Genomic DNA, 12579 nt, shown 5'->3' on the forward strand with positions numbered 1-12579 from the left:
CAGTCATTTTACAGCTTTCTGCCACTTTTACAATTCAATCTGTGTCTTTGGAAGCCTGCAAATTTTCATTGCTCCCAGATTGATGTGATCTGGGCAGAAGTCTGTTCACTCCCATCTTCGTCTGATATCTGCAGGTTCCTGATCCAGGTTTGGTTCTCTTGCCTTGTGTGTAGCTGAGTTTCAGTATACTACTACTGGACTCAGTCACTGTTAGCCCACTGGGAGGTGTACAGATTCAGAGTAAATGTGCTGCTGGCTCCTCTTTGGTCTAAGACATTCTTGCCCTGATTATTCCACTGCAGGCTTATGTACTGGACTTAAAGCCAGAACTGAGTCACAGTTCTGCTCCTGGGCTCATTTCCACAACTTGCTCCTTGTTCAGTTCTCAGCTAAGATCTACTTACTCAGGGACTGCTCCTTTCCATCCTGGATCTGTGACTCTAGCCACAGCAGGCAGATGGCACCCATTCCTGCACCCAGTGCTAGGCTAGGGATTCCCTGGTATCTGTTTTTACCCTGGTGCTTCCTTCCTGGATATTCTGTTTTATTCTTCTTTTGGTCCCTATGAGCTAGAATGCTCCTCATTGCTCTCTGTGCCTACTCCTGGTCAGTCCCCATACTCAATGTTTAAAGATCTCTCTGTTTCCCTAAGCTATCCTGGGTTGGAAAAATGATGCATTGTGAGCTTTCCTTGACTTTCCTACTCAGAATTCAGTCTGACATGTTTTTTTAGGTGAAGGAGCTAGGACAAATGATTCTTCTCACTTGACATCTTGACTTTATCTCTCTCTATATCATACATGACAAGTGGTCAATCAACCTTTGCTTGAAGATCAGTCAGGAAGTGAAGGTGGGGTGGTGTCTGTCAGTAAGCCAGTCGATAAACATTTATTAAATGCCTACTATGTGCCAGGCACTGTGCTAAGTGCTCTTTTTTACATTTAATTTTTATTTTATTTTTTTCTCAACTATATGTAAACAAAAATTTCTAACATTCATTTTTTAAAATTTTGAGTTCCAAATTTTTTCCCTCCCTCCCTCTCCACCACCCCCAAAGAAGGCAAGCAATTTGATATAAATTATACATGTGCAGTCATACAAAACATTTCCATATTAGCCATGTTGCAAAAGAAAATGCTGACCAAAAAACCCCAAGAAAAATAAAGTAAAAAAGTATGCTCCAATCTGCATTCAAACTCCATCAGTCCTTTCTTTGGAGGTGGATAGCATTTTTCTTTGTAAGTCCTTTGGAATTGTCTTGGGTCATTGTATTGCTGGAAATAGCTAAGTCATTCATAGCTGATCATTGTATAATATTGCTGTTTCTGTGGACAGTGTTCTCCTGGTGCCAAGTGCTCTTAAGTCAATCCCTTCCATTTTGGGATAGCTCTACTTGTTTTAGGGGGTATTCCTTTAACATAAAGTCTAAAATTTCCCCATTTTACCTTCTACCTTTTACTCCTGGTTCTGCCATCTGGGCCAAGGAGAATTAAGTATCTTAACTCTTCAAATTCTTTGAAAATTATTATTACTCCCCCTCCCTCCTTAAGTATTTTCTTGTCTAGGATAAATATTCCTAATGCCTTCAAACAGTCCTCATATGGTACGTTTTCCAGGCCTGTCATCATCATGTTTGTCCTTCTATGGTTATTCTTCACTTTATCAACTTCATTCTTAAAGTATGGCACCTAGCACTGAGCATTCTAGATGTGGTCTGACCAGGGCAAGGCACCAAGGGGGAAGGGAAAGAGAATAAGAATTTATTAAGTACCTACGATGCGCCAGGCATTGTGCTAAGTGTTTTACAAATATTATCTCATTTGACCTTCACAATAATCCTGCAAGGTAGATGCTGTTATTATCTCCATTTTATAACGGAAGAAGCTGAGGCAAACAGAAGTTAAGTGACTTGCCTAGAGTCACACAACTGAAGCCAAAATTGAACTCAGGTCTTCCTGATTCCAGGCCCAGTGCTCAACTCACTGTGTCAGCTAGTTGCCTCAAAACTGTAGCTAGGGTAAGGCAACTGAATTTTTGACCAAGGATGCAAAATTTAGATGGTATTGACAGAATGTGCAGTCCTTCAGCAGTATAGAAACAACAAGGCTTAATAATACCTAGTTAACACTGAGTCACTAGACAGGTAGATCTATAAACAATTACAGACATATCTAGATTTCAGCAAAGTAGCTGATAAAACCTTTCATGTTATCTTTGTGGACAAGATGAAGAGATGTAAACCAGATGTAAGTTAGAATAGTTAGGTGAATTCAGAGATAGCTGAATTCCTGGACCTAGGGAGAACTTATTGAAATGTTGATGTCACACTGAGTAGTTAGTATAGCAGGATGCCAAAGTGATTGATCCTTGCTATTCTGCTATGGAACATTTGTACTTATGACTTAGATTAAGGCATAAAGGGCATGCCTAGACAATTTGCAGTTGACATGAAGCTGAGGGCAATAGCTAACCCACTGATTGAAAGAGTCAAGATCCCAAATTATTTTAACAGGTGAGGATGATGGATAAAATCTAATAAGATTAGATCTAGTGTGGACAAATGTAAAGTCCTACATTTTGGTTCAAACAGTCAACTGCAGAAATTAAGTATGGGAAGTGTAACTGGAAAACAGCTCATGTGAAAAAGATCTGGGGGCTTTACTGAACTTTGGGCTCAATATGAGTAAATATTGTGACAAGGTGGACAAAAAAAAAGCAAATGTAAACATAAATGCAAACTTACAAGCCAGGAATCCTAGGTACAAGGCCCAAAGGAAGTAAAGGATGCTGAGTTATGGAGGAGAAGAGGCAGTGCATTCCAGGGCATCCCAGGTTTAGAAGGAACCTCTGTACATGCAAGGAGGCAAGAGTGGAATGCTCAGTTTGGAGTTCAACAAGCAGGTCAGTTAGGCTGGAACAGTGTGCGAAGTACCTGAAGGAGGTGTGGCTTGGGCTGCTAAAAGATGAGGTAGAATAGAATAAGAGCTCACTACTATTCAGATTATTGGTTATATAGCACCTTTGGCTTAAGTGACCCCGTGGAGCAGGCAATGCAAGAATTATCCCCTTTACAGGGGTGACTGAGGAGAGTTAAATGACTTGTCTGCCGTCACCCATCATTTCATTTCTCACCAGTCTGCAATCTGAATTCTTCCTGCATTAGAATGTAAGCTCCTTGAGGGCAGGGGCTGTCTTTCTTTTTGCTTATATTTGTATTCCTAGCGCTTAGCACAGCACCTGGCACATAGGGAGCACTTAATAAATATTTAGACCGACTGTCTAACCCACGTATTAAGTTTTGGAGCTGTGATGCAAACACTGTTCTCTCGACCTCAAGTCCATTACTCTTTCCCCTGTTTTTTTTGTTTTTTTGTTTTTTTTTGCTGAAGACAGCGGGGTGGGGGGGGTGTTGGGGGGTAGATAAAAGCTCACATTACTGTAGCAAATGCACTTCCTTTTGTAGGCTGGAAGAGCAGCTGGATCCTAGCTTTTACTTGGGGATGGAAGGCCATCGTAAAACTGGAAACTGCTGCGGGTGGGGAGTGGGGCTGCTTTAATGAGCAAAGGGGTTTCTTGCTTCCAAGGAAATGGGATGAGAATGGAAGTCTCCTAAAAGCCCCACTTCCAAATCCTACCCTTTCCTCCAAGGACCATCTCAAAAACTTATTTTGGAAATGAGGAAATCGAGGCATTATGTGGCTTTAACGCTATTAGTAAGCTCTTTGAAGGTAGGAACTGTGGTGTCTGTGTAATCCCTTGTGTAATGCTATAAGCGCCGAACCGGGCACACCGTAGGGGTTTAATAAGTGTTTGCGGCATTGAGCTGGACTGTCCAGCCCCTCCCAGTGGGCTAGGGACTGGGGCCCGATTCGGGGAGGAAACTCTGGCGTCCTGGGCCCCTCGGAGGCACGGACCTCCTTGGGGCGGGGAGGGGGCGGTGCGTGGCGCGGGACCAACAGTCTCAGCTCGGGGAGAGAGGGGAGGGTCCGGGAGAAGGAGCGGGCATAAGAGGCTCTGGGCGGCTCTCACCTGCAGCTAGGCGCTCTGTCTTCGTCCTATTCCAGCCATGCCGTGGTTCTTTCTGACCGCGCTGCTGGTCGCGCTGCTTCTGCTGCTGCTCCTGTCCCGCCGGCGAATGCGGTGAGTGGGCCGATCCAAAGACGTCTATAGCCTCCTTCCCGCACCCCTGTCCCAACCGCTTTTCCCCGCCACCCTTGCTCCTCCCGCGAGGTTCCTGCTCCGCACCACGGAGCCCGGGTCCCGGGGAAACCAGGTCTGACGTGGGATACCCAGGCACTGAAGTCAGAATTGTCCCCTAAGAGAAAGATGCTTAGAGTTTCCTGAATGGTTCAGCCTTTTAGTAAGGGGAGAGGGACACTGACTAGGATCGTGGCCCCTCGGGGAACCCTAGGAAAGGGAGAACCATGCGCCCCAAAGAAAGGAGATCATGGCTGGAGAACCCCCATCCGCAAGCCAGCAGCCTTTAGGGAGACTCCTGGCCTTAAGTCTGATCAGGAGTGGGCAGGACCTAGCCTCAAATTCTATTTTCTTAATTATCTGTGTGACTTTGGTCATTGGAGAGAACTTTGTAGGAAGGACTCAAGTTTCCTCATCTGTAATATAAGGGAGGGGGGAGTGAGCTAAATGGTCTCCAAGGTCCCTTACTGTTCTGTCAACCAAAAATTCCTCAGGAGTTACAAATGCTTGGGGAGGTCCGAGTAGAAAGAAAATATGAGATTCCATTTCTGGGTATCCCAGGCAAAGCAAAGCCTCTTCTGGTAGGTCAGAAATGGATAGGCATTTCAGGGGCTGCCAGGCATGGCAGAGCAGGCACCTGCTGGGGCTGGGACACCAGGCTTCAGAAAACCATAATGCAGAGAACAACAGACCAGGAGTCAGGAGATCTAGGTTCTATGCTTGGTTCTGTCACTTAGGTTGCTCTGGGCAGGTCCTTTACCTTCTCGAGGCCTCAGTTTCTTCATTTATAGAATGAGAAGGCTGACATAAATGCTCTCTAAGGTTCCCTCCATCTCCGACAGTCCGTGTTCTAAGGTCCCATCCGGCTTTGACCTCCCTATGTTCGACTTCCTTGTGGTTCCTACAACTATGACAATCTGTATTCCCATCTGTTAAAAAAAAACGAAGAGTTTGGACTAAATGATTTCTATGGTTCCTTGCAGCTCTAAATGTACTCTCCTATGATCTCTGAAAGAGATTAAGTTGAACCTGTAACTTTCCTATGTGTTATCTTATCCTACTTAGGTTCAGCAATTCAACAAACCTTTTATTCCAGATTTTCAAAGGTGCGTGCTGGCCTGGCCAAAATCTGTCCGGGGATGTTTCAGGGACCCAGATCTCTTTTAAATGACGCAACGGAGTACACCTCCTTTACCCTCCTGAATGCCTCTATTCCCTATGGGCCAGTCACACCCCCTTGTTACCCATGTTCCCATTAACAAACAGGTTAGCCCTTGCTATCTATTGGTGAATTGTTCAGTGGCAAAATATAAACTCCTCCTGCAACCTAACTCATTCCTGGGGAGCCCTTTCCACTGTTATGTGGGAGAGTATAAACCAGGGGTGGGGAACCTACGGCCTCGAGGCCATGTGTGGCTCTCTGGGTCCTTAAGTATGGCCTTTTGACTGAATCCAGACCACAGAATTGTTCACTGAATTGTTCTGTGAAGTTTGGATTCAGTCAAAGGGCTTAATTTAAGGACTAGAGGGCCACATGTGGCCTAGAGGCTGCAGGTGTCCTACCCCCATCTGATATTAGCCTATGGGAAACAGAACTGAGAAGATATACTACTAACGAGTTTTATTTCTACTTGGTTTGAAACATATTTTTGCATATTTTCCTGTTTTGAGTTATGTACGTCTTTAGTGTCCTTAACATGGGAAATCGAGAGCTGATTGTGTATGTCCAGATCTTTTCCTTCAAAACTCCTACTGTGATAATAATAACTCACATTTCAATAATGTAGTATAGCTCCCAAAGCACTCTTCTCAAAACAGTCATGGGAAGTAGGTAGTGCCAGTTTGATAAACATAATTTTACAGATAAGGAAATTGACGCCAAAGTTACTTGCCCCAGTAGGGTGGCAGGGCTGAGATTTCAACAGAAGTTTTTGAACTCTGAGTCTACTGTGTTTCAGCCGAAGACATTCAGATTATCAACGAGTCTTAAAACCAGGCAGTTCATTGTTTTTTCTTTTTCTTTTTTTTTTCTTAACCCATAATACAGGAAGCAGTGTGGTGTAGTGGATAGAGTTCTGGAAGTAGGCTCTGGGTTTAAATCCTACGACAGGCACTTACTAGCTGCATGACCCAGGACAAGTCACTGAATCTCCCTGACCCTCAGTTTTATCTTTTGTAAAGTGGATTAATAATAGTACCTACTTCATAGGGTTGCTGCTCTGAGATTCCAGTGAGATTATGTATGAAAAATACTCTTCAGTTATATACTCTTAGTTATGTATGTGAGTTATTATTATTATTCACAGAGCCCCTGCTCTGCCCAGCTTTGGGGTGGGGGTGGGGATTTAAGATGAACAGATATGATATTGAGAATTCTGAGCCAAACTGTCTGACACTGACATGAAGTGTAGCAGTCAGAGAGGGTAGTAATCCCTACAGTTGAGGGGAATCTAGGAAGGCTTCCTAGGGGGGGTGGAATTGCACTGAGCTCTGAGTCAAGATGAGTAGGCAAAAAAAAAAAAAGAAGGAATATTCTAGGTTGGAGAGTGCAACAGATAGTAATCAGAGTCACAAGAGTGGTACATTGAGAGGACTACACACTAAGAACCACTAAAAGCAGGGGGTTTACACCAGGGAGTGTTGGGGAAAGCATTTTGTTAATAGTTCAGAGATTTTCTTCTCATAGCTTGAATTACAGTGCTTGTTTGTTGAAATGAAAACTTAAAACAAGTATACAAAACAGTCGATCACTAAGTGTGTATTGAAAGCAGTAAGAGTTTCCACAGCACCAAACAAACCAGTTCTGAGTTTTTCCTGAGATAAAGTTTAACAGTTCCAGCTTCTTCAGTGTTTATCAAAATACAAAAGAAAAAAAATAAAGATCTTTTTTTTTCATATGATAAGTCTGACCCCTGTAGTAGTGAAGGGTAAAAGACATTTCACACATATGCAGATAGGGAGATTGTTCCAAAATGGGACCTAATACTTCTAGAATGGAATGACTGTCCAAGTTCTCATGCTTGCTTTATTTTCTTTCAAAACCTAGACACTATAGAGAAATGCCTGATGTTTTTGACTGTGTTTTTAAATATCTCCAGCCAAGCTTTGGGGCTAATGTAGGCTGTGCTTACTGTGGAGCGGTTTCAAACAGACACACCACACACTTGACCAAGATTAAAAAGCTGGTTTTTATTGTCCAAATATGTCAGAAGCTCTTCTCAATGTTTATAACCAGCCATCATTGTGTTCTTTCCAAGAGTTATTCAAGAGTGATAGAGAACTTATCACAACTTGACCTGAACTGCAGAGGGGGAGAAGTCTAGTTATAAACAGTTTATGATTAAAGATCTAATGCTCTCAATGTGCCACCTGCTCTGAGCCACAGCGTCAAAGCTTTTTTCCCTAGTAAGTATCCATGTGAGCACAAATATAAGCACAACTCTGTCATTACTGTCAGCCACAAAAATCAGTCCTTGTGTATTCTGGAAGTAATGGCGCCATAGGGATTGGATCTTGTCCTGGCCACCTACATCCCACACCATGAAGCTAATGTTTTTGTATCCCACAGTTTCTTCATAGAAACTTATAGTGCGAATAGTAGTTACTATTTCACCCAGCTTCAATGTGTACAAAATAATTGTCTTTCTTGCAGCATCCAGACCAACCATTAGAACCCGAATTTCTTTTTTTTTTGCCAGAGAGCCCCTTGAAGAGGTTAGCAAATATATTCCCCATGTTCCAAGTGTGATGTGTTGAACGCTGGCAAAAGAAACCTCCTCTCTCCTGAGCCTCGGGCTTCCTGTCTCCTCACTGTGCAAAACATTTTGGACTAGAATTGGGAGACCTGAGTCTGAATCCTGGTTCTGCTACTGACTTGCTCTGTGACCTTGGACAAGTCAATTCACTTGTTTGGGCCTCCATTTCCTTACTTGTAAATTGAGAAAAGCTGGACTAGAAGATCTGTAAGGGCCGTTTTAAGTCTAACAGAAGGGAGAGGGAAATGGGTGAGGCCAAACTGGGGCCAATTCTCTTTTTTTTGACTCTTATTTTCCCCTGCTTGGGGAGTAGATATTATCTTCCCATGTCTGGGGATTTGCTTCTTGATTCCCAAGGCAAGTAAGGGAAAGTGACAGGCCAGCCACAGACCACAGGCCCTAAAATAGATTTGGCTTTCACCACTCACCACACCCAGGCCTGGAAACTGAGTTCACTGCCCAGATGTGTCAGACGCCTCGGCTGGGGCTCTCAAGATGGCAGGGGGTGGGGGCCCTTTCCTCCGAAGATTCGAGCTTAGGCTGACAGCTTGGATTTACCCACTGCTGGCAACACTTCCTGCCTTTGTCAATAAGTTAGCCCTGGAGTTTGGGTTGCATTTTCCACTTTTTTTTTAAGAATAGGAAATAGTCTCAGTCAGAAATAATACCTTGTTTCCACTAGAGGCCTCCTAAAGGCCAATTCATGCCAAGGAGAAAGTTAACACTATAGGTGCCAACCCGATGGAATGATATCTAGAGATGGAATGCTCTATGGAGCCCCTTTCTGAGCTGTGTTGAGGGGCGGGGTGGTAAACAAAAGACACTTTCACCCTCCATTGGATGAGCTCTTAGACAAACTGTAAGGGAACTGTTGTCTTCCAGTTCTGGCTTTGCCTGTAGCTTGTTGTGTGACCCTCAGCAAATTATTTCCCTTCTCTGAGCCTCAGTTTCCTCATCTGTAAAATTAAGAGTTTTGACTTGTTGTTTAGTCATTTTTCAGTTATGTCTGACTCTCTGTGACCCCATTTGGGGTTTTCTTGGCAAATACACTGAAGGAGTTTGCCATTTCCTTCTCCAGCTCATTTTACAGAGGAAACTGAGGCAAACAGGGCTAAATGCCCAGAGTCACACTAGGCTAGATTTGAACTCAGGAAGATGAGTCTTCCTGACTCTAGGCCCAGCCCTCTATGCACTGCACCATCTAGTCACTAGTTTGGACTAGGTGGTCTCTAAGTCGTCTTCTCCGTTCTAAGATCAATGACATTTTATGTTCTAAATTCCCTTTCAGCACAGATCTATTGTAGTCTATATCCTAAGGCATTCCCAGCTTATGGTTCCATGAAAACATGGCTTGTAGATGCCAGGTACAGGGTGAGCAACTCCAACAGTTCAGAGCAGTATGTCCTTTCCCCTCTCTGGGCCTCAATTTCCCCATTATAAAATGAGGGAATTAGACTGGTGATCTTCAAGTTCTATTTTACCCTAACAAGATGTATTCTGTGTTCTAAGCTCTATTCCCGCTCAGACATTCTGTGTTCCATGTCTTAAAGACCTTTCCAAATCTAGTATTTTGAGTATTTTTCCTTTTTTCTTTAAAAATGTTTCATTGATGTGGCTTTTTTTTAATACCAAAGAGAATCCCCCCTTTTTTATAACAAACAGAAAAATAAAGTAAAACCAAACAACTGTGTCTGAGTAAACACGTCCTGTGCCCATTGCCTACCACATTTCTATGAAGAGGAGAGAAATGTATTTCATTGTCAGGCCTCTGGAAACAAAATTGGTCTTAGGATCATTGCAACTCATGGGATTTCTGATGTATTTAATTCTGCATCTTCATCTATATTATTGTGGTCATGATGGATATTATTTTCTTGTCCCACTTTCTTTGCTTTGTATTTATTAGTTTTTACATGCCTGCACTCCTCATACTCACCCTTTCTTTTGTGACACTTCAGCAGATCTGTGGTGATCTCATGGATGGGGGCGCTCCCTTCAGTGACACAAATCCCTGTGTGCCCATCCTGTGTGATTCTCATCCATATCCTTCTGTAAATCCTTCCTCAACAAGAGATCCACTTTATCAACTAGGGGCCTTCCTCCCATTCTTTTGACATTGTGTAGATTCCGGGAGAATAAATGGATTCTCTATTGGGTTATTCTTTGTTCTTGCCAAATGACTGGCCCATTTCTTTTTCCAGGCACATACCTCTTTAATGACATGCTTTACTATTGTCTCTCTGATATCGTTTCTCCTATGCAATCCTTCATTGGTGATGCGTTGCAGCCGGCTTACACCCACCATGTACCTACCTCCCCATTGCCCTTTGGGTGACCTTCAGCTTAAATTCTTCAGAGGCTGTGGTATTTCATGACTAGCAGCAATATAAAAACATTGAAAGAATATTTGTATTTTTAAAGGGATGGGCCTTTGTTTCAGGGAGAAGCTTGGAAGGGGGAGATGATCATTAAAAGCGTTGCTTAATTTCTCAAATGCGATCCAATGTGGGACAGAGGGAAGAGCCCTGAATATGGAATCAGGGGGCCTGGGAGCAATTCATTTCCCATCCCTGGGCCTCAGTTTTCTCTGATGGATGATGAGGGGGTCGGGATTCATGGCTTCTGAGGTTTCTCTTAGCTCCAAGATCCTGAGATCAAATCCACTCTTCTCCTCCTGTTCAACCCTGGGCCTGGCTCATTTTTTTTGGTTTGTTTTTTCCACACGACTGAGCGTGTTGCATGTATCTGTCACATGATACAGTGTGTTCATTCTATGACATAGTGTACTGCATGTGATATTTGTCCCATCAAGGGCTATGTTGGGTGCTGTGTTTGACCTCGCATGTTCTGAAGGACCAAGTCTTTGCGCTGCACGTTCAATACCATTTTGGTCTGGGCTTTCTTTGTCCGCTTGGTTTTCCCTCGTGTACAAGACACAGCACAACAGTATTCTATATTTTTCTCAGCACAATTTGTTCCCTGACTCCCCAATGATGGACATTCATTTTATTTCCAGTTTTACTGTTTTATCTTTTATGTTCTAAGGTCCCTTTCGACTCTATGTTTTAGGTTTGAAGGGCCTTCTCAGGGGCAATATTTTACATTCCATCTTCTAAGGTCTTTCTCAGCACTGACATTCTGTGTCCTGTGTTTTCTAGTGTCATCCTATGTCATGAAAGTTCTATGATTCTCAGAGGTAAACAGAGTGATTCACATTCTGGCCTTGGCTGAATTACGATCACAGAACCTGTCAGTCTTGCTCCAAAGCATCTTCACCAGTTCCCATTAGTCATCACATCACATTAGCTGTATCCTTAGACAACTGGAAGCTTTCGGATGAAGGCAGAGCACACTTAGCTCCTTTCCTGCCTCTCCACTTCGAGCCTGCCAATATCTGTACCATCCCCTGGCACAGGAGTCTATGGAGATGCAAACTTGGGCTTTAATCCTGACTTTCTAGTTTTGGGATGGGCCAGGGAGTGAAGAACAGGGAGCGGAAAGATGATTGCTGCCTCACTGTGCCCACACCTCCCCTGCTGGGGCAGCTCTACTTTGGGGTTCACTCTGCTAGGGTGTACATTGTATATGGTGCGTACCTACCATTCCTCCCCTTCCTATTGATGGAAGTTATTGAAGTTCTATCAATCCTTCAAGGCCCAGCTCAAATTCTAGTTTCTCTGGGAAGTCTTTTCTGATCACTCCCAATTCACATCTATTTTTTCCTTTTACTCACATGTCTTGGGGCTCTTATACTAGAGATGAGGAACCTATGATTTCATTGGTATAGGGAGCTCCTAAGTGATGAAATTCCCTCCACCTAGACAGGCTGTGACACCTGTGTAGACTCAAGTGACTTAGAGAGCTGCCTAGAAAACCAAGAGCTTAAATGATTTGCTCAGGATTACATGGTCAGTAATTGACAGAAGCTGGACTTGAACCCAGCCCTTCTTGGCTTTGAGGCTAGCTCTCTATCCACTGCTCCATGCTGCCTCTATGGCATGACTCACAGACACTCATGATTCACAGACTCATAGAATGGTGAATTGAAAGTAGATACATGCTGGGGCCGGCTCACACAGGTTCCCAAAAGCTGATTGTTAAATTTTCAGTGTGAGCATTCTTGGAAATTGGCAAATACTACAAATCAGTGATTGATTTATTGTTTTGTTGATTGTCTAGACTTAAGAGAATGATGGAGAAAATGTTAATGATGCAGATTAAAGTTAAAAGTGTGTTGTGTATTTATTTTTTTCTAGAGAGCCAGTTGCTAAACATTTACTAGCACCCTCCTAGTTAGAAGAGATCCTAGATATCATCAACTCTACCAGCCAGTCTCGTGACCTTAGAGGCATATAGTGTAATACAGTGTAGTATAGTATAGTATAGTATAGTGTGGTATGGTGTGGTATGGTATGGTATGGTATGGTATAGTATAGTAATATATAGTATAGCAGGTTCTTCCTGCTTCCATTCTACTCTCTTCAGTATATCCTTCACACTGATGATACCTGAACAATCTTTCTAGTGCATGGCTATGGTTATGCTACTCCTGTGCTCAAAAATCTTCACTGGCTCCCCAGTGCCTATTGAATAGAATATAAATTGACTCTGGTATTCAAGACCCTTC

The 12579-nt window shown here is 43.2% G+C and overlaps 1 protein-coding gene and 1 pseudogene across 2 annotated transcripts in view; one reads left to right on the plus strand and one right to left on the minus strand.

Annotated features, from left to right (window-relative positions):
• Positions 1–3471: 3471 nt before the first annotated feature.
• Positions 3472–12579, plus strand: part of PTGIS (prostaglandin I2 synthase) — a 54507-nt gene continuing 45399 nt past the window's right edge. The window contains exons 1-2 of one of the 2 annotated variants that reach the window (XM_027853059.1): positions 3472–3728; positions 4065–4140. In XM_027853059.1, the coding sequence (XP_027708860.1) occupies positions 4067–4140 (74 nt within the window). In that variant the 5' untranslated portion in view covers positions 3472–3728; positions 4065–4066. The remainder of the gene's footprint in view (positions 3729–4064; positions 4141–12579) is intronic. The other variant, XM_027853069.1, reaches the window with a different exon arrangement.
• On the minus strand, positions 4165–7932 carry LOC114033940 (annotated as a pseudogene).

Source organism: Vombatus ursinus, unplaced genomic scaffold, assembly GCF_900497805.2.
Source record: "Vombatus ursinus unplaced genomic scaffold, bare-nosed wombat genome assembly UNPS02000580.1, whole genome shotgun sequence".
NCBI lineage: Eukaryota > Metazoa > Chordata > Mammalia > Diprotodontia > Vombatidae > Vombatus > Vombatus ursinus.